Source organism: Ahaetulla prasina, chromosome 4, assembly GCF_028640845.1.
Source record: "Ahaetulla prasina isolate Xishuangbanna chromosome 4, ASM2864084v1, whole genome shotgun sequence".
In the NCBI taxonomy this organism is placed as follows: Eukaryota; Metazoa; Chordata; class Lepidosauria; order Squamata; family Colubridae; genus Ahaetulla; species Ahaetulla prasina.
Window position 1 is genome coordinate 1,091,784 of NC_080542.1, and position 19,418 is coordinate 1,111,201.

Sequence of the window (19,418 nt, forward strand, 5' to 3'; positions counted from 1 at the left end):
GTCTATTTTCTTTCTTTCTTTTCTTCTTTTTCTTTCCTTTTCTTATCCATGGTTGGACTACCGGGGTTGAAAAGCTCAATAAATCGCGTGTCGGGTGTTGTGACGTATATTTTGAGCGACCGGGAGCCGCAGCAGAGGGGTGAAAGAGCCACATGCGGCTCCAGAGTTGCTGACCCCTGAGATAGACAGACAGACAGACAGACAGACAGATAGACACACACACGGGATGGATGATAAAATGAATTGATAAATAGACTGTCACATTCCATAGATGAGAGAGAGAGAGAGAGAGAGAGAGAGAGAGAGAGAGAGAGAGAGAGATGTATAGATCGGGATCTCCAACCTTGGTCCCTTTAAGACTTGTGGACTTCAACTCCCAGAGTCCCTCAGCCAGCAAAGCTCTCTGGGAGTTGAAGTCCACAAGTCTTAAAGGGACCAAGGTTGGAGACCCCTGGTATAGATGTATGAATGGTCACCGTCCAGAGTCACCAAGTTAAGTGGCCATATATGTTCCCTTAATAAATAAATAAAGTACGATAAACCGCAAAAACCCCAAAGGTAGAAAAAGCCATGGGGTGCGAAGGCCATGCGGGGGTCCCAGGCTGGACCCCGCCGGCCAGCTTAGGCCCTTCTGGTGACCTATCAAAGCTACCAGCCGTGCCGCTCGTCCCGGATCCAGAGAAAAAGCAAAATTTCGACCGTCGGTTTTTGTCTTAGGATTGGTTTTATTTGCTCCAGGGCTGGAGCAGGAGGTGGTTCCTGGGCTCCGTGATGCCTGGGTCTCCTCTGGGGTCACTGCTGCGCCAGCTTTTCACACATCCATTTTAATTTGGTCATGCAGTGGGCTTGGCTCCACAAACCATCTCGGTACATCATGGTGCAGTAGAAGGGCACACTGTTCGGGTTTTCAGGCCACCAGTCCCTGGAAGAGGCAAAGCAGGAGACGGTGGGTCAGCCCAGGGGCGGGAGGGGGACCCCCTTCTCTCACTAGGGAAGGGCAGCTAAGCCGAGCATCTTGGGTGGCAAAATTGGGAATGATCCCCCGAGATCATCTAGTCCAACCCCGACCCACAGCGGTTTCCTAGCCTGGAGAATTGTGCAAACTGGGTTAGTTGAGGAAACCTGGTTAATGAACTCTGGGTTGTAACAGCCTAGGAAGGCCTGTTGAGCAGTGAATGTATTGTGAGAATTCAGTTAATGACTGGTCTCGATTCAGTCTCTGGCCAATAAGCCCAGCTCAGCTGGGCAGATACACAGGGGAAAGGGCACCACTCGGAGATCAAGATTCGCCTGATGGAAAAAAGGACCACCAGGAGTACGGTGCAACAGGACGGGGCCCACGTCCAGAGAAGAAGAGGCATTGTCCATGCTCTAATAGCATGCTGGTTGAGGAATTAATAACAACAACAACAACAGAGCTGGAAGGGACCTTAATCATCTTTGTTGCTCTTCTCTGCACTCTTTCTAGAGTCTCAGCATCTTTTTTACATTGTGATTCTGGGGCTTGAAGACCAGACATCTTAAAAGGGAATTCTGGGAGTTGAAGTCTGCACCTGTAGCTGGCTGAGGAATTCTGGGAGTCAGAGTCCATTCATAGCTGGCTGAGGAATTCTGGGAGTCAGAGTCTACCTGTAATTGGACGAGGAATTCTGGGAGTTGGAGTTCACCTGTAGCTGGTTGGGGAATTCTGGGAGTCAGAGTCCACCTGTAGCTGGCTGAGGAATTCTGGGAGTCAGAGTCCATTCATAGCTGGCTGAGGAATTCTGGGAGTTGGAGTCCACCTGTAGCTGGCATGGGAATTCTGGGAGTCAGAGTCCATTCATAGCTGGCTGAGGAATTCTGGGAGTTGGAGTCCACCTGTAGCTGGCTGAGGAATTCTGGGAGTCAGAGTCCATTCATAGCTAGTTGAGGAATTCTGGGAGTCAGAGTCTACCTGTAATTGGACGAGGAATTCTGGGAGTTGGAGTCCACCTGTAGCTGGCTGAGGAATTCTGGGAGTCAGAGTCTACCTGTAATTGGACGAGGAATTCTGGGAGTTGGAGTCCACCTGTAGCTGGCTGAGGAATTCTGGGAGTCAGAGTCCATTCATAGCTGGTTGGGGAATTCTGGGAGTCAGAGTCCACCTGTAGCTGGCTGAGGAATTCTGGGAGTCAGAGTCCATTCATAGCTGGTTGGGGAATTCTGGGAGTCAGAGTCCACCTGTAATTGGACGAGGAATTCTGAGAGTCAGAGTCCACCTGTAGCTGGCTGAGGAATTCTGGGAGTCAGAGTCCACCTGTAGCTGGCTGAGGAATTCTGGGAGTCAGAGTCCATTCATAGCTGGCTGAGGAATTCTGGGAGTTGGAGTCCACCTGTAGCTGGCAGGGGAATTCTGGGAGTCAGAGTCCATTCATAGCTGGCTGAGGAATTCTGGGAGTCAGAGTCCATTCATAGCTGGCTGAGGAATTCTGGGAGTCAGAGTCTACCTGTAATTGGACGAGGAATTCTGGGAGTTGGAGTTCACCTGTAGCTGGTTGGGGAATTCTGGGAGTCAGAGTCTACCTGTAATTGGACGAGGAATTCTGGGAGTTGGAGTTCACCTGTAGCTGGTTGGGGAATTCTGGGAGTCAGAGTCCACCTGTAGCTGGCTGAGGAATTCTGGGAGTCAGAGTCCATTCATAGCTGGCTGAGGAATTCTGGGAGTTGGAGTCCACCTGTAGCTGGCATGGGAATTCTGGGAGTCAGAGTCCATTCATAGCTGGCTGAGGAATTCTGGGAGTTGGAGTCCACCTGTAGCTGGCATGGGAATTCTGGGAGTCAGAGTCCATTCATAGCTGGCTGAGGAATTCTGGGAGTCAGAGTCCATTCATAGCTGGCTGAGGAATTCTGGGAGTCAGAGTCCATTCATAGCTGGCTGAGGAATTCTGGGAGTCAGAGTCTACCTGTAATTGGACGAGGAATTCTGGGAGTCAGAGTCCACCTGTAGCTGGCTGAGGAATTCTGGGAGTCAGAGTCCACCTGTAATTGGACGAGGAATTCTGGGAGTCAGAGTCCATTCATAGCTGGCTGAGGAATTCTGGGAGTTGGAGTCCACCTGTAGCTGGCATGGGAATTCTGGGAGTCAGAGTCCATTCATAGCTGGCTGAGGAATTCTGGGAGTCAGAGTCCATTCATAGCTGGCTGAGGAATTCTGGGAGTCAGAGTCCACCTGTAGCTGGCTGGGGAATTCTGGGAGTTGGAGTCCACCTGTAGCTGGCTGAGGAATTCTGGGAGTCAGAGTCTACCTGTAATTGGACGAGGAATTCTGGGAGTCAGAGTCCACCTGTAGCTGGCTGAGGAATTCTGGGAGTCAGAGTCTACCTGTAATTGGACGAGGAATTCTGGGAGTCAGAGTCCACCTGTAGCTGGCTGGGGAATTCTGGGAGTCAGAGTCTACCTGTAATTGGACGAGGAATTCTGGGAGTCAGAGTCCATTCATAGCTGGCTGAGGAATTCTGGGAGTCAGAGTCCACCTGTAGCTGGCTGGGGAATTCTGGGAGTCAGAGTCTACCTGTAATTGGACGAGGAATTCTGGGAGTCAGAGTCCATTCATAGCTGGCTGAGGAATTCTGGGAGTCAGAGTCCATTCATAGCTGGCTGAGGAATTCTGGGAGTCAGAGTCTACCTGTAATTGGACGAGGAATTCTGGGAGTTGGAGTTCACCTGTAGCTGGCTGGGGAATTCTGGGAGTCGGAGTCCACCTTTAGCTGGCTGAGGAATTCTGGGAGTCGGAGTCCATCTGTAGCTGGCTGAGGAATTCTGGGAGTTGGAGTCCACCTGTAGCTGGCTGAGGAATTCTGGGAGTCAGAGTCTACCTGTAATTGGACGAGGAATTCTGGGAGTCGGAGTCCACCTTTAGCTGGCTGAGGAATTCTGGGAGTCGGAGTCCATCTGTAGCTGGCTGAGGAATTCTGGGAGTTGGAGTCCACCTGTAGCTGGCTGAGGAATTCTGGGAGTCGGAGTCCATTCATAGCTGGCTGAGGAATTCTGGGAGTTGGAGTCCACCTGTAGCTGGCTGAGGAATTCTGGGAGTCGGAGTCTACCTGTAGCTGGCTGAGGAATTCTGGGAGTCAGAGTCCACCTGTAGCTGGCTGGGGAATTCTGGGAGTCAGAGTCCAACTGTAGCTGGCTGGGGAATTCTGGGAGTCAGAGTCCACCTGTAGCTGGCTGGGGAATTCTGGGAGTTGGAGTCCACCTGTAGCTGGCTGGGGAATTCTGGGAGTCAGAGTCCACCTGTAGCTGGCTGGGGAATTCTGGGAGTCAGAGTCTACCTGTAATTGGACGAGGAATTCTGGGAGTCAGAGTCCACCTGTAGCTGGCTGAGGAATTCTGGGAGTTGGAGTCCACCTGTAGCTGGCTGAGGAATTCTGGGAGTCAGAGTCCATTCATAGCTGGTTGGGGAATTCTGGGAGTCAGAGTCCACCTGTAATTGGACGAGGAATTCTGAGAGTCAGAGTCCACCTGTAATTGGACGAGGAATTCTGGGAGTCAGAGTCTACCTGTAATTGGACGAGGAATTCTGGGAGTTGGAGTCCACCTGTAGCTGGCTGGGGAATTCTGGGAGTCAGAGTCCACCTGTAGCTGGCTGGGGAATTCTGGGAGTCAGAGTCTACCTGTAATTGGACGAGGAATTCTGGGAGTCAGAGTCCATTCATAGCTGGCTGAGGAATTCTGGGAGTCAGAGTCTACCTGTAATTGGACGAGGAATTCTGGGAGTCAGAGTCCACCTGTAGCTGGCTGGGGAATTCTGGGAGTCAGAGTCCACCTGTAGCTGGCTGAGGAATTCTGGGAGTCAGAGTCTACCTGTAATTGGACGAGGAATTCTGGGAGTCAGAGTCTACCTGTAATTGGACGAGGAATTCTGGGAGTCAGAGTCCATTCATAGCTGGCTGAGGAATTCTGGGAGTCAGAGTCTACCTGTAATTGGACGAGGAATTCTGGGAGTCAGACTGCATTAGTCTGTTGAGCCACCAGAGGCCCTACTAGAGTCTAGTAGTCTAGAGTCTCAACATCTTTTTTATAGTGTGGTGACCAAAACTGGATGGAGGATTCCAGGTGTGGCTGTACTAAGGCTTTATGGAGTGGTATTAGTGCCTCCCTTGATCTTGATTGTATCCCTCTCTCAGCCGGTCCGGTGGTCTTTGCCCAACCCCCACCCACCTCCCTCTCTGACGAATGGGGAAATCAAGGCACTGACCTGCTCTAAGTAGCTGGTGATGGCCACCAGGTGGGCGTTCTTCTCTTCGCAATCCTCTTTGGCTTCGGTCCAGCTGTTTTCGGCAGAGGAGAGCCAGTAGCAGCCCTGCTGAAACAGATGCCAGCCTCTGGGGCAGCAGCCGCTTGCCGGCCCTTGGAGAAGAGATGGGGGGCAAGAGGGGCGCCCCGTTACGGCTGGGACAGGGAGCACCCCTATGTCCTGGGGCTGGAGACACGGATGCCGCGGACAGCCGATCCCAGCAGCGGGCTGCAGTCCTCGGTTTACAACACTGGTTTAGTGACCGTTCGAAGATACGACGGCACTGAAACAAGGGACTTAAGGACCGTGTTCCCCACTTACGACCGTTGCAAGATCCCCGTGGTCAAAATTCGGATGCTTGGCAAGGGGCTCGTGTTTTACAACGGAGGTCATATGATCGTCTCTTGCGACCTTCTGACAACCAAGGTAACGGGGAAGTTGGGTTCGCTTAAGGACCATGTTACTAATTTAACAACGGCAATGATCCACTTAACAACGGTGGCAAGGAAGGTGGTGCAATGGAGCAAATCTTACTGAACGACTGTTTCGCTTAAAGACATAAATGTTGGGCTCAATTGTGGTCGTGAGTTGAGGACTGCCTCTATATACGACTGTCGCAGTCACAGGGGTCCTGTGATCACCTTTTGCGACCTTCCATGGAGAACCAAGATTCACTTAACAACAGTGTAAGTCACATAACAACTGTAGAGACCCACCCCCCAAGACCCAGCTCACCTTTCCGCTTGTGTTTTGTGTCCTCCAAATCGCAGTTCAGTTTCTGGAGAGTTCCTTGAAGTTTGTTGATTTGATCCAAGAACTGGGACTTCACTAGAAGTGGAGAAGGGGAAGGTTCCTGATTAGTAATAATAATAATAATAATATTTTAATTTGTATACTGCCCTTCTCCCGAAGGACTCAGGGCGGTGAACAGGCAGATAAAATATAAATACACACAATAATTAAAAACATCCCTTAAAAAACTAATTTAAATGCCCAAAATGTTAAAAAACGTACTCCCCCGTAAAAAACAAAATTTTAAAACCCATCCAATAAAAATAAAAATCAGGCTAGTCCAGGCATACGAAATAAATAAGTTTTAAAGTTCGCGGCGACTCCGGTTAAGGGAGGGCCTCTCCTGAATGCCCCCCCCCAAAGATGGACTTTTAAACACCTCCCTTCTTTTGTCTATTTTCTTTCCTCCTTCCCTTTTTTTGTCTGTTTTCTTTTTTCTTTCTTTTTTCTTTCTTTCTTTCTTCCTTTCTTTTGTCTATTTTCTTTCTTTCTTTCTTTCTTCCTTTCTTTTGTCTATTTTCTTTCTTTCTTTCTTTCTTTCTTTCTTTCTTTCTTTCTTTCTTTCTTCCTTTCTTTTGTCTATTTTCTTTCCTCCTTCCCTTCTTCTGTCTGTTTTCTTTCTTTCTTTCTTTCTTTCTTCCTTTCTTTTGTCTATTTTCTTTCTTTCTTTCTTTCTTTCTTTCTTTCTTTCCTCCCTCCCTTCTTTTGTCTATTTTCTTTCTATTCTATTCTATTCTATTCTATTCTATTCTATTCTATTCTATTTGTTCTGTTCTGTTCTGTACTGTACTGTTCTGTTCTGTTCTACTCTATTCTATTCTATTCTATTCTATTCTATTTTCTTTCTTTCTTTTTTTTCCTACCTCCCTTCTTTTGTCTATTTTCTTTCCTCCCTCCCTTCTTTTGTCTATTTTCTTTCCTCCTTCCCTTTTTTTGCCTTTTTTCTTTCTTTCTTTCTTTCTTTCTTTCCTCCCTCCCTTCTTTTGTCTATTTTCTTTCCTCCTTCCCTTTTTTTGTCTGTTTTCTTTTTTTCTTTCTTTTTTCTTTCTTTCTTTCTTTCTTTCTTTCTTCCTTTCTTTTGTCTATTTTCTTTCCTCCTTCCCTTCTTCTGTCTGTTTTCTTTCCTCCTTCCCTTTTTTTGTCTGTTTTCTTTTTTTCTTTCTTTTTTCTTTCTTTCTTTCTTTCTTCCTTTCTTTTGTCTATTTTCTTTCCTCCTTCCCTTCTTCTGTCTGTTTTCTTTCTTTCTTTCTTTCTTTCTTTTGTCTATTTTCTTTCTTTCTTTCTTTCTTCCTTTCTTTTGTCTATTTTCTTTCCTCCTTCCCTTTTTTTGTCTGTTTTCTTTTTTTCTTTCTTTTTTCTTTCTTTCTTTCTTTCTTCCTTTCTTTTGTCTATTTTCTTTCTTTCTTTCTTTCTTTCTTTCTTCCTTTCTTTTGTCTATTTTCTTTCTTTCTTTCTTTCTTCTGTCTGTTTTCTTTCTTTCTTTTGTCTATTTTCTTTCTTTCTATTCTATTCTATTCTATTCTATTCTATTCTATTCTATTCTATTCTATTCCCATTCCCTATTCTATTCTATTCTATTCTATTCTATTCTATTCCCATTCCCTAATCTATTTTGTTCTGTTCTGTTCTGTTCTGTTCTGTTCTGTTCTGTTCTGTTCTATTCTATTCTATTCTATTCTATTCTATTCTATTCTATTCTATTCTATTCTATTCTATTCTATTCTATTCTATTCTATTCTGTTCTGTTCTGTTCTGTTCTGTTCTGTTCTGTTCTGTTCTGTTCTGTTCTGTTCTATTCTATTCTATTCTGTTCTGTTCTGTTCTCCATTCTATTCTATTCTATTCTATTCTATTCTATTCTATTCTATTCTATTCTATTCTTATTCTTATTCTTATTCTTATTCTATTCTATTCTATTCTATTCTATTCTCCATTCCATCTATTCTATTCTATTCTATTCTATTCTATTTTCTTTCTTTTGTCTATTTTCTTTCTTTTGTCTATTTTCTTTCTTTTCTTTTTTTCTATTTTCTTTCTTCTCGGATTGCCTTAAAGAGATTTGCAGGCCATTTTCACCCCCAAATCTGGGATTTTGTGTGACTCACCCTTTTGTTGCAGATCAGCTAACTCCACGGCCAAGGTGTGATTGCTGGCTTTCACATCTTCCTTCATCTTCCACAAAGTTGTGGAGTAGTTGCGCCCTGCGGAGAAAGAAGCAGGTCTCTAGCTGACTTCCTTGAACCCGTGTCTGTGCCCCTGTGTACCACACTCTTTCCCTGGGCTTCCTATCCTTCCTGGATCTTGGGGTCACTTTGCAAGTTGTGCACCTCGCCCAGTTGTGGCCCCTTTCAACCATTCATTAGTGGATGGTTTTGGGTAATTTTGTGGTATATACCATGTGTTTTGCGGCTGGGAAGTGGCTCACCAGGCTAATGCAGCCTGTTATTAACACACAGCTGCCTGCAATTACAATTACTGCAGGCTCGAGTCCCACCAGGCCCAAGGTTGACTCAGCCTTCCATCCTTTATAAGGTAGGTAAAATGAGGACCCAGATTGTTGGGGGAAATAAGTTGACTTTGTATATAATATACAAATGGATGAAGACTATTGCTTGACATAGTGTAAGCCACCCTGAGTCTTCGGAGAAGGGCGGGATATAAATTCAAAAAAAAAAAAATTGACTGGAAGGACCCAGCTCTCTGTTTGCTGCTATAATATCTTATCAACAATGGCATTTATAAAAAAATCTATCTTCTACAAAGTTTATTTACAAACAACAGATATTATCTCTGGGTCTCCTGTAATGTTAATTAGCAGCTTCTCCCTGGCAATTTACAGATCAGTAAAGCTCAGATGTTGACCCTGTTAATTATAGTGGGAATATATTTTATTGGGATGTATTTTTATGCAACAACTACACTAGTATTCAGCCAGTAGCATTCAGCGGAGTTTACAAGTTTGGGTCCACAGTATATACACTCTATGTTCTTTTGTACTAAGTAGAGTTTCCTGTTTCTTTTTTCTATTTTCTTTCCTCCCTCCTTCTTTTTGTCTATTTTCTTTTCTTTTGTCTATTTTCTTTCCTCTCCTTCTTTTCTTTTCTTTTGTCTATTTTCTTTCCTCCTTCTTTTGTCTATTTTCTTTTCTTTTCTATTTTCTTTTCTTCCTTCTTTTGTCTATTTTCTTTTCTTTTCTATTTTCTTTCCTCCTCCTTCTTTCTTTTGTCTATTTTCTTTCCTCTCCTTCTTTTCTTTTCTTTTGTCTGTTTTCTTTTCTTTTCTTCTTCTTTCTTTTCTTTCCTCTCCTTCTTTTTGTCTATTTTCTTTTCTTTTGTCTATTTTCTTTCCTCCTCCTTCTTTTGTCTGTTTTCTTTTCTTTTCTTTTTTCTTTTTCTTTCTTTTCTTTTTTCTATTTTCTTTTCTTTCTATTTTCTTTCTCCTCCTTCTTCTTTCTTTCCTCCTCCTTCTTTCTTTTGTCTGTTTTCTTTTCTTTTGTCTGTTTTCTTTTCTTTCCTCCCTCCTTCTTTCTTTTGTCTTTCTTTCTCCTTCTTTTTGTCTGTTTTCTTTTCTTTCTTTCCTCCTTCCTTTCTTTTTGTCTATTTTCTTTCTTCTTCCTCCTTCTTTTGTCTTTCTTTCTCTCTCTCTCTCCTTCTTTTGTCTATTTTCTTTCCTCCTCCTTCTTTTGTCTGTTTTCTTTCTTTCCTTTCTTTTGTCTATTTTCTTTCCTTTCTTTTGTCTGTTTTCTTTCTTTTTGTCTGTTTTCTTTCTTCCTTCTTTTGTCTATTTTCTTTCCTCCTCCTTCTTTTGTCTGTTTTCTTTCTTCCTCCTTCTTTTTGTCTGTTTTCTTTCTTTCTTTCCTCCTTCCTTCTTTCTTTCCTTCCTTCCTTTCTTTCCTCCTCCTTCTTTTGTCTATTTTCTTTCTCCTTCTTTTCTTTCTCCTCCTTCTTTCCTTTCTTTTGTCTATTTTCTTTCTTTTGTCTATTTTCTTTCCTCCTTCTTTCTTCCCTCCCTTCTTTTGTCTATTTTCTTTCCTCCCTCCCTTCCTGTCTTCCTTCCTTCCTTCTTTCTTTCTTTCTTTCTTTCCTCCCTCCCTTCTTTTGTCTATTTTCTTTCCTCCTTCCCTTCTTCTGTCTGTTTTCTTTCCTCCTTCCCTCCTTCTTTCTGTTTTCTTTCCTCCTTCTTTTCTATTTTCTTTCTTCCTTCCTTCCCTCCCTCCCTCCCTCCTTTCTTTTTTCTATTTTCTTTCCTCCTTCCCTTCTTCTGTCTGTTTTCTTTCTTTCTTTCTTTCTTTCTTTCTTTCTTTCTTTCTTTCTTTCCTCCCTCCCTTCTTTTGTCTATTTTCTTTCCTCCTTCCCTTTTCTTTCTTTCTTTCTTCCTTTCTTTTGTCTATTTTCTTTCCTCCTCCCTCCCTCCCTCCTTCTTTTTTCTATTCTGTTCTAGTCTAGTCTAGTCTAGTCTAGTCTAGTCTAGTCTAGTCTAGTCTAGTCTAGTCTAGTCTAGTCTAGTCTAGTCTAGTCTAGTCTAGTCTAGTCTAGTCTAGTCTAGTCTAGTCTAGTCTAGTCTAGTCTAGTCTAGTCTAGTCTAGTCTATTCTATTTTCTTTCCTCCCTTCCTTCTTTTGTCTATTTTCTTTCCTCCTTCCCTTCTTTTGTCTATTTTCTTTCTTTCTTTCTTTCTTTCTTTCTTTCTTTCTATTTCTATTCTATTCTAGTCTAGTCTAGTCTAGTCTAGTCTAGTCTAGTCTAGTCTAGTCTAGTCTAGTCTAGTCTAGTCTAGTCTAGTCTAGTCTATTCTATTCTATTCTAGTCTAGTCTAGTCTAGTCTAATCTAGTCTAGTCTAGTCTAGTCTAGTCTAGTCTAGTCTAGTCTAGTCTAGTCTAGTCTAGTCTAGTCTAGTCTATTCTATTTTCTTTCCTCCTTCTTTTGTCTATTTTCTTTCTTTCCTCCTTCCTTTCTTTTGTCTATTTTCTTTCCTTCCTTCCTTCCTTCCTTCTTTTCTTTCTTCTTCCTCCTTCTTTTGTCTATTTTCTTTCCTCCTCCTTCTTTTGTCTGTTTTCTTTCTTTTTGTCTTTCTTTCTCCTTCTTTCTTTCCTTCCTTCCTTTCTTTTGTCTGTTTTCTTTCTTTTCTTGTCTATTTTCTTTCCTCCTTCCTTCTTTCTTTTCTTCCTTCCTTTCTTTCTTTTCTTTTCTTTTCTTTTCTTCCTTCCTTCCTTCTTTTGTCTATTTCTTTCTTTCCAATTATTACACGATCACCCCATAACAGGCACCCCTTGAGCCGAGAGCTCATCACGTTTCTTAACAAATTCTTTGAACCGTTCGCCCGCGCAGCGGCCACCCTCTCTGTACCCAACCGGTACAGTCCTTAACACAATGTCGGTATGATGCCGAGCCACTTCCTTTGATGTGACTGGGCCAGAGTCCAACGAGTCAATAAGGAGGATGGGTGTCCCGGAGTGGGGTCTTGATCGCCCCTGGCAGTGGGCATCGGCTCAATGCGCCTGCATGCCCCACTTCTTTTCCCGGTCGATGCTGCAGCTTGTATGAGTAAGCGGCTAAAAATATAGTCCATCGAGTCAAGCGTGGCGAAAGTGCCACAGGCGTTGGCGATCGCCAGCCAGTAATCCAAGTAACGGTCTGTGGTCAGTCACGATTTCAAAATTCCGCCCAAAGACATACTCATGGAATTTTTTGACCCCTGATACAATGGCTAATGCTTCTTTGTCTAATTGGCTGTAGTTCCTCTCTGGGGAGGACATCGTTCTAGAGTAGAACGCTATAGGTGCTTCTGTGCCGCTTGGAAGTCTATGGCTGAGTACAGCCCCACCCCATAAGGGGACGATCGCAAACCAGCACTAGGGTAGTGAGTCGTGATATTGGATGAGCAGGCTATCACTTGAGAGCAGGTTCTTTACTGCTTCAAAAGCCCTATTTTCTGACTTTCCCAAGACCAAACAGTATTTTTCCTAAGAGCCTATGCAGCGGTTCCAACGGTTGCTTTGTTCTTCAAAAGACCGCGTAAAATTAACCAATCCCAGGAATGCCTGCAGCTCTGCTTTGTTTTTGGGCGCTGGAGCCTTCCTAATTGCCTTAACCTTGCTCTCAGTAGGGTGAATTCCTTTCTTGTCTATCCGTAGCCCAAGAAATCGACCGATTCGACCCCTATCTGACATTTATTTGTCTTGACTTTTAATCCGCTGTCCGGAAAATGCTCAAGACCTTTCTTAACCGCTCCCCAATTCCTCCATGTTTTCCCTGAAATTAGGACATCATCAAGTAGGGAACTACCCTGGGAGCCCTTGCAGTAGTCGTTCCATCAGGTTTTGAACAGCCCTGGTGCCACACTAACCCCAAATTGCAATCGGTGCACTTGAATGCCCCCTGTGCGCCACAATCGTTTGGGCTTCGGCTGTGCGGGCGTCTACTGGCAGTTGTTGGTAGGCTTGGGCCAAGTCTAACTTTGCAAAGACTTGCCCTTGCCCCAAGGAGTGCAATAAATGTTGCACTACGGGAACCGGGTACGCGCTTTTCTGTAAGGCTTTGTTAAGCGTCGCCTTGGAGTCAGCGCAAATTCTAATTGACCCGTCCGATTTGATGGGGTGACGATTGGCGTCTCCCACTTTGCGTGATCGACTGGCACCAAAAACCCCTGATTTATGAGCTTGTCCAGCTCCTTATCAATTTTTGGTTTTAGGGCAAAAGGGACTCTCCTCGCCTTAAGCCTAATGGGGGCTACCTGGGGGTCTAAGTTGAAGGAAATAGGGGTCCCCTTGTACTTGCCCAGGCAGTCCTTGAAGACATCTTCGAACTCGTTAAAGAGAATGTCTTTCAAATTGCAGTCACTTCTGTAGATGCCAGTCACCCCCATGCCCAGGGCACGAAACCAGTCTAGTCCCAACAGACTGGGCAGAGTTCCTTCGACGATCGTGATGGGCAGGGTCTTTTTGTGAGGGCCGACTCGACTCGGACGGAGGTGGTCCCTCGAACAGGATGCGATTCCCTGGTAGTCGTGGACTCGTAGTCGTTGTGCTTGCAGGTGGCGCTTCGCGACGGACGGCAGCGACTTCGCCAAAGTGTCCCAGGACATGATGGTTATCGCTGATCCCGTGTCTACTTCAAGCCTGCACCGTACTCCCTCGATCTTGGGCTTTGTGAAAATCTTCTTTTCCACTTTGGTTGAGGCGCGGCCTATAATGACAGTCGTTTGGTTAGACTTCGCCTTTCTTGTTTGAACCAATCGGGCCGCCTTTCCGGTTCCGCTTTGATTGGCCGATTTGAATTTTCGGCGGAAGGTTGGGCCGCTCTGCAAACCTGAGCTAAGTGTCCTTTCTTCCCACACCGCCGGCATGTTGCGTCTTTAAACCTGCAGCGTTGGCGCTGATGCTGCCCTCCGCAGCTTCCGCACTCGCCACGGTCCTCAGTGTCGCGTTTCTCGGTCCGGCAGACCCTTCCTCATCCACGCCTCACCTTCGGATTCGGACTGAATCTCCTCCTGGTGTACTGGCGTTGGCTTTGCGCCGCCTTGGATTGAAGAGGCTTTTGCAGAGTCTCTGCTGCTTTAGTAGACATTTCGTGTGCTCTGGCCTCGCCCAGAGCGGTGGCTAGTGTCAGGTTGCTCCTGGCTAGCGGCCGCCGCCGTAGGCGGATGTCCTTGACCCCTCGGATGAGTTGCTCGAGTAGCACTTCGTCTAAGTCTCGGTATCCGCAGTCCTTGGACGCCCTTCTTAAAGCGGCCATGTAGTCACCGATGGACTCGCCTCCATCTGTCTCGTTCTCCGAATTCAAACCGCTGCACGTATTTGGACGGCGTCGGTGCGAAATGGTTCTTCAGCAAAGTCTGCAGAGTCGGCCACGATACCAATTGTATCGGCGTTGGCTCTGCCAGGGCTTCCCCAATCTCGATTACCTCCGGCCCGCCATGGGTTAGGGAGGAAGCCCGCTTGCGGTTATCAGGGATCCTGTAGTTCGTTGGCTTCTAGAAAGCTTTGAAGCGGGTCATATATGTTCCCATTTCTCCTTGCCGGGTTATGCAGTGCGGGTGGCGTGTTTGCCATTTCCGCGTTTCTGCCCTGAGTTTGCTGGGTTCGGGACTAGCGTGCTTCAGCTCGGTTCTGGTTCTCCTTAGCCTCGAGATCCCACCTTCGTCGCCAATGTTATGTTCGGGAAGTAACGAGGCTGGAGACCAGGGTAGTGACAACAGCTCTTTAATATAGGGTGAACCCAGCAACAGGCTGGGGGAAAAACCTCTCCTTTTATACAGTTCTGCTGGAGGCTTCGTCCAATCAGCAACGTGCTGATTTCCCGCTCAAATATTTAAAGGCACAACTGTTAATACATAACACCAAGGTCCTTTTCCAGCTCCATTCGGATTGCTTGAACTGTTACAGTTGAGCAGTTAAGCAGTAAAGCACATGGTGACTGTACTCTTTGTTTGATCTGTGGTGCTATATATACAGTAAATTCATAGAATTTCCAACAATTATTTTCCTCCCTTCACCTAGTGGGAGGGAAACTCATGAATCATGTCCATTTCTTTCTTTCTTAAGCCTTCATGATGAAAGAAAGAAATATGTAACGGAAGAACAACAGAGGAAGAGCTATAAGAATCAGCAGCTGGAAGCAAGAAGCTTTTAATTAAAGGCACAGTGAGCCTAAAAATTCATGGTAGCTTTTATCTAGCCCACAACATGATTTATTGGCTATATAGCAGAACAGCCTTCGCAAAATGTGATTTGGAAACTCTTATTACAGGTACTCCTCGATTTACGACCACAATTGAACCCAGAATTCCCATTGCTAAGCAGGAAGGTTCTTAAGTGAGTTTTCCCCATTTTATGACCTTCCTCGCCACAGTATTTAGGTGAAGTCAGGAAAATGGTTGTGAGTTTGTGAAGTCAGGAAAATGGTTGTTAAGGATCTGACTTCCTTGTTGACCTTGCATGTCCGAAGGCTGCAAAAGGTGATCACATGGGATCTCATAAATATTAATGAGCTTCCAAGAGTCCGAATGTTGATCATGTGACCATGGGGATGCTGCAACGGTTGTGTGAAAATTGGTTACTTTTTTCAGTGTCGTTGTAACTTCGAATGGTCACTAAACGAATGTTTGTAAGTCAAGAACTACTTCTATTTGGGTTCTTCACTCAGGAGTGAACAGGTGAAGAAGGCCTTCCCAGATCTGCTCACCCACCTCAAGGCCACCTCCCATCCAGATCTTCCCCACCCAACCAGACCCTGCAGAAATCACGGTTTCCTGTCGCAGAAACTTCTTCTTCCTGCAGCTAGTGGCTAAACCCCAAGAAACCCGCAAAGAAATTGATAGGGACTTTATAGGGGAGCTTCTGGGTATCTCAGGAAACCCGTGATCTGGGTTGTCACCGACCTCTTTTCTAAAGAACTGCACTTCACAGCATATCCCAAAATCCCTTTGGCGCGTACGCTAGCTAAACTCTTTGTGCAACACATATACAGGCTCCATGGTGGTCCCGAGTGGATCATCTCAAGACCGCAGAGTTCAATTCAACTCTCAGTTTTGGCAAGAGTTCCTTAGGGTGCTGCAAGGACGTATCTCCTCCCATCACCCCCAGATGAATGGAGGCTGTGAACGAATGAATGGCGTTCTGGAACAATAACTCTGATGTTAGGTTAACTACCCGCAAGACAATCACCCACTCACATTTCCTACTCACCCACGAAGCCTAAGACGACGAGGGAGAGGGTAACCACAGCCAGAAGTCCCATCAGGATGAGGATCACCCGACGGCCGGAGCAAATGCGTTGTCGCCTACAGTCCTGGTGGGCAAAGCCCCCCATGGCTGCAGGGGGCAGAGAACAAAAGATCTCTGTTGAATCTCAGCCACAGCTTCAAATTACATGATACTCCGGTTTTTTGCTTATGAGGGAGAACTGAGTAAGAACACCCGTTGGATGTGAACGCGCAATGCTTAGCATACCCCATGGCTGGATAACCTCCCCATACACTGCCTCCAATGGGGTTTAGGCAGACAAACCACAATTAACCAGAGGAACCGAAGTTGCCTTCAGAAGTTGTGGATGTGCCATCATTGGAGGTTTTCAAGAAGGATTGGATCTGTCTGAAATGGTATTGGGTCTCCTGCTTAAGCAGAGGGTTGGACTAGGAGATCTCTAAGGTCCCTTTCTATGTTTCCATGATCTTGAGCAGGGGGTTGGATTAAAAAACCTCCAAGGTCTCTTCCAATTCTGTTATTATTCTGTTAAACTAGGGAAGGAGTCAGGACACAATTGGAGTAGGGATCGAATCTTCTCTTTGGCCATTTTGGGGTTTTCAGGGGATAGGAGCGCATGCAAAATAAATGAAAAATATGGCTTTTAATTGCCTTTTTTTTTTACCTTCTTCGTTAGGATTTCCAGAGCCGGAGCTGTGGATCAACCGTCTCTCCTGTTTCTGCTGTCTCTGGACGCCCCACGCCAGTGATCTTTGGACTGTCAATACCGTCCCTCTGCCAGGATCAAAACCTTCAGGGCTTTCTAAAGCTGTAGCAGAGGTCTGGCTTGGAAGAAAACTGCCCTATAGGGATGGGAGTTTCCGACGGGGTGGAGAACTGTAAGCCAGGACATCACTGTTCAATTTTTTTTTCTTTCCTTATTTATTTACATCAGGTCTTGATGACTCTGCTCAAGGCACCAAATATAGGTAATACTTCTTTTTCCCATAATACAATAACTCTGTGAGGTGGGGTGGCTTTTGTGCCTCAGGCGGGACTAGAACTCCCACTCCTGGTGATTGGCCCAATGCCATCCGGGTGGATTTCTTACCTAAAACGGGACTAGAACTCCCAGTCTCCCGGTGATTAACCCAAAGTCACCCAGCCAGCTTTCCTACCTAAGGCGGGACTAGAACTCCCCGTCTCCTGGTGATTGGCCCAAAGTCACCCAGCCAGCTTTCCTACCTAAGGTGGGACTAGAACTCCCCGTCTCCTGTTGATTGGCCCAAAGTCACCCAGCCAGCTTTCCTACCTAAGGCGGGACTAGAACTCCCCGTCTCCTGGTGATTGGCCCAAAGTCACCCAGCCAGCTTTCCTACCTAAGGCGGGACTAGAACTCCCCGTCTCCTGTTGATTGGCCCAAAGTCACCCAGCCAGCTTTCCTACCTAAGGCGGGACTAGAACTCCCCGTCTCCTGTTGATTGGCTCAAAGTCACCCAGGATGAAATGGGGGTTCCTCAGAGCTCTCTGCTCTGGCTCTTTCATTAGTGATGTTTTGTGACCCAACAAGGTAACATCTTCAGTGCTAGAAGGGAGTGGGGTTTATGGAGGAGGAAGAAGAGAACTGTAGGGTCCTAGGTGGTCTCTGGTTATTTTGCTGCAGATGCTGCAGAAGAAAAAGAAAAGAAGAAGAAGGAAAGAAGAAAAGGAAAGAAGAAGAAGAGGAGGAGGAGAAGAAGGAAAGAAGAAGAGAAGAAGAAAAGAAAAGAAGAAGAAGGAAAGAAGAAAGAAGAAGAAAAGGAAAGAAGAAGAAGAAGAAGAAGAAGAAAGAAGAAGAAGAAGAGGATGACAAGGAGGAGGAGGAGGAAGACGACGATGACCTTGAGATATTTAGTGTTCTCTGAGCTTGGTGGTTTTCTTGTAGACATTTCATAACCCAGCTAGGTAACTTCTTCAGTCCTAGAAAGGACTGGAGTTTGAGGAGGAGGAGGAGGAGGAGGAGGAGGAAGACTCTGAGGGTTCTTGGTGGTCTCTGAGGTTGGTGGTTTTTTTTTGTAGATGTTTCATGATGTTCCAACTAGGGAACTTCATCACTGCAGATGCTGAGATCACCAGAAAATCCACGGTGTTTTCAGGAGCAGCTCCCATTTTTGGGGTTCTCTCTCAGGGAGAATCTAGGGTACCCCTCCCCAGCTGGTCTTCTGGATGCTTTGGAGGTGGGGAATGAAGGCACAGCGGTGGACCAGATGTCTTGTGGAAGGAGATGTCTGACTTTTTTTGTAAAAAAAATCACCTTTTATGATGGAAACTGCTAGGAATCTTTTTGGAAAAATAGAAAAATAAATAGAGTGAGAAGCGTCTTTTATTAAAATTTGCCGGCTGGAAATAAATAAACAGAAACAAAATAAGCAGTTTGCTTAATGACCCCAGGGTTCACTTAATGACCATTGCAAAAAAAGTCATAAAATCAAATTGTTGGTGTGATGACCTGCTTTATGTCCATCATGCCTTACCACTGCAATTGCCAGGGTCAGTGACAGCCGTAAGTCGAGGACTACAGATTGCAAACATGAGAGGAGGAGGGTTATGTTAGTCTATGTGGAATCCTCTGTGGCTCAGACTGCTAATGCAGTCTGTTATTAACAGCAGCTGCCTGCAATTACTGCAGGTTCAAGCCCCACCAGGCCCAAGGTTGACTCAGCCTTCCATCCTTTATAAGGTAGGTAAAATGACGACTCAGATTGTTGGGGGGGCAATAAGTTGACTTTGTATATAAATATACAAATAGGAGGCTTAACACAATGTAAGCCGCCCTGAGTCTTCGGAGAAGGGCGGGATATAAATGCAAATTTAAAAAAATAATCCCCAAATCAGAAAGACCCCGACTGGCCCTTTTCCAGCTGGCAAATTATAACAGACTGACAGACTAGAGGGGGATCTTGTAGGTCATCTAGTCCAACCCCTCGTGTTTCATAAAATAGTATTTTATTTTAATAAAAGAGATGCTTTCCACTCAATTTATTTTTCTGCTTCTATTTTTCCAAAAAGATTCCTAGCAGTTTCCATCGTAAAAGGTGATTTTTAAATACCTTATTTATTTATTAGATTTCTGGGTCTAGAATGCGACGTTGGGCTACGGGGAAGTTTTTCCTGCAAACCAGAAATAAACACCAATTCCACACACACCCCCCCAAATGTCACAAATGGGGATCTCAGGGCTGCAGTTGGGTTGCCTGGTTGTCGGAACTTCAGAACAGGGTCATAAGTCCTGTTTGGAGAGCATCCGTTGAAGCAGCGAGTTCAAATCCCCCTTGAGCTGAGCTGGTAATTTTCCCAGCAACAAAACATTTGCATGGCTACCTTTCTGGGGATTTGTTTGTGGGGGTGGGAGGGGTTTGCAGCTGAACCTGCAGGATTGTGATCACCCAGTGGCCTCCCGTCCAAGTGTAAATCAGAGCCCATCCTCCTGAGTTTTTGTCTGAAATAGGATAGGGTCTCCTGCTGGAGCAGGGGGGCTGGACTAGATGCCCTCGAAGGTCTCTTCCAGCTCTTTCCTGTTCTAAATCCCTGCTTGAGGTGGGGGGGGCTGGACTAGGTGACCTCCAAGTTCCCTTCCAGCTTTATCCTGTTCTAAATCCCTGCTTGAGGTTGGGGGGGCTGGACTAGATGCCCTCCAAGGTTCCTTCCAGC

The 19,418-nt window shown here is 45.5% G+C and overlaps 1 protein-coding gene across 1 annotated transcript; it reads right to left on the bottom strand.

The window, feature by feature from the left end:
• Positions 1–752: 752 nt before the first annotated feature.
• On the bottom strand, positions 753–16,499 carry LOC131196879 (asialoglycoprotein receptor 1-like). The gene is made up of 8 exons (XM_058180306.1): positions 16,414–16,499; positions 15,732–15,857; positions 8,123–8,247; positions 7,273–7,316; positions 5,990–6,084; positions 5,216–5,367; positions 4,442–4,479; positions 753–922 (listed from the first exon to the last, which is right to left on the bottom strand). Exons 2-8 carry the CDS (start codon positions 15,853–15,855, stop codon positions 793–795), a joined length of 708 nt encoding a protein of 235 aa, XP_058036289.1. The 5' UTR covers positions 15,856–15,857; positions 16,414–16,499; the 3' UTR covers positions 753–792.
• Positions 16,500–19,418: the final 2,919 nt, after the last annotated feature.

What these genes read in the sequence shown, in the direction of transcription:
- LOC131196879 (XM_058180306.1), bottom strand. Translation starts at nt 15,855, where the DNA reads ATGGGGGGCTTTGCCCACCAGGACTGTAGGCGACAACGCATTTGCTCC. An exon ending in ACAAAATCCCAGATTTGGGG is followed by an intron (nt 7,317 to 8,122) that starts GTGAAAATGGCC and finishes AAAGAAAGAAAG; the next exon opens with AAAATAGACAAAAGAAAGAA. An exon ending in AATTCCTCGTCCAATTACAG is followed by an intron (nt 923 to 4,441) that starts GTGGACTCTGAC and finishes TGCCTCTTCCAG; the next exon opens with GGACTGGTGGCCTGAAAACC.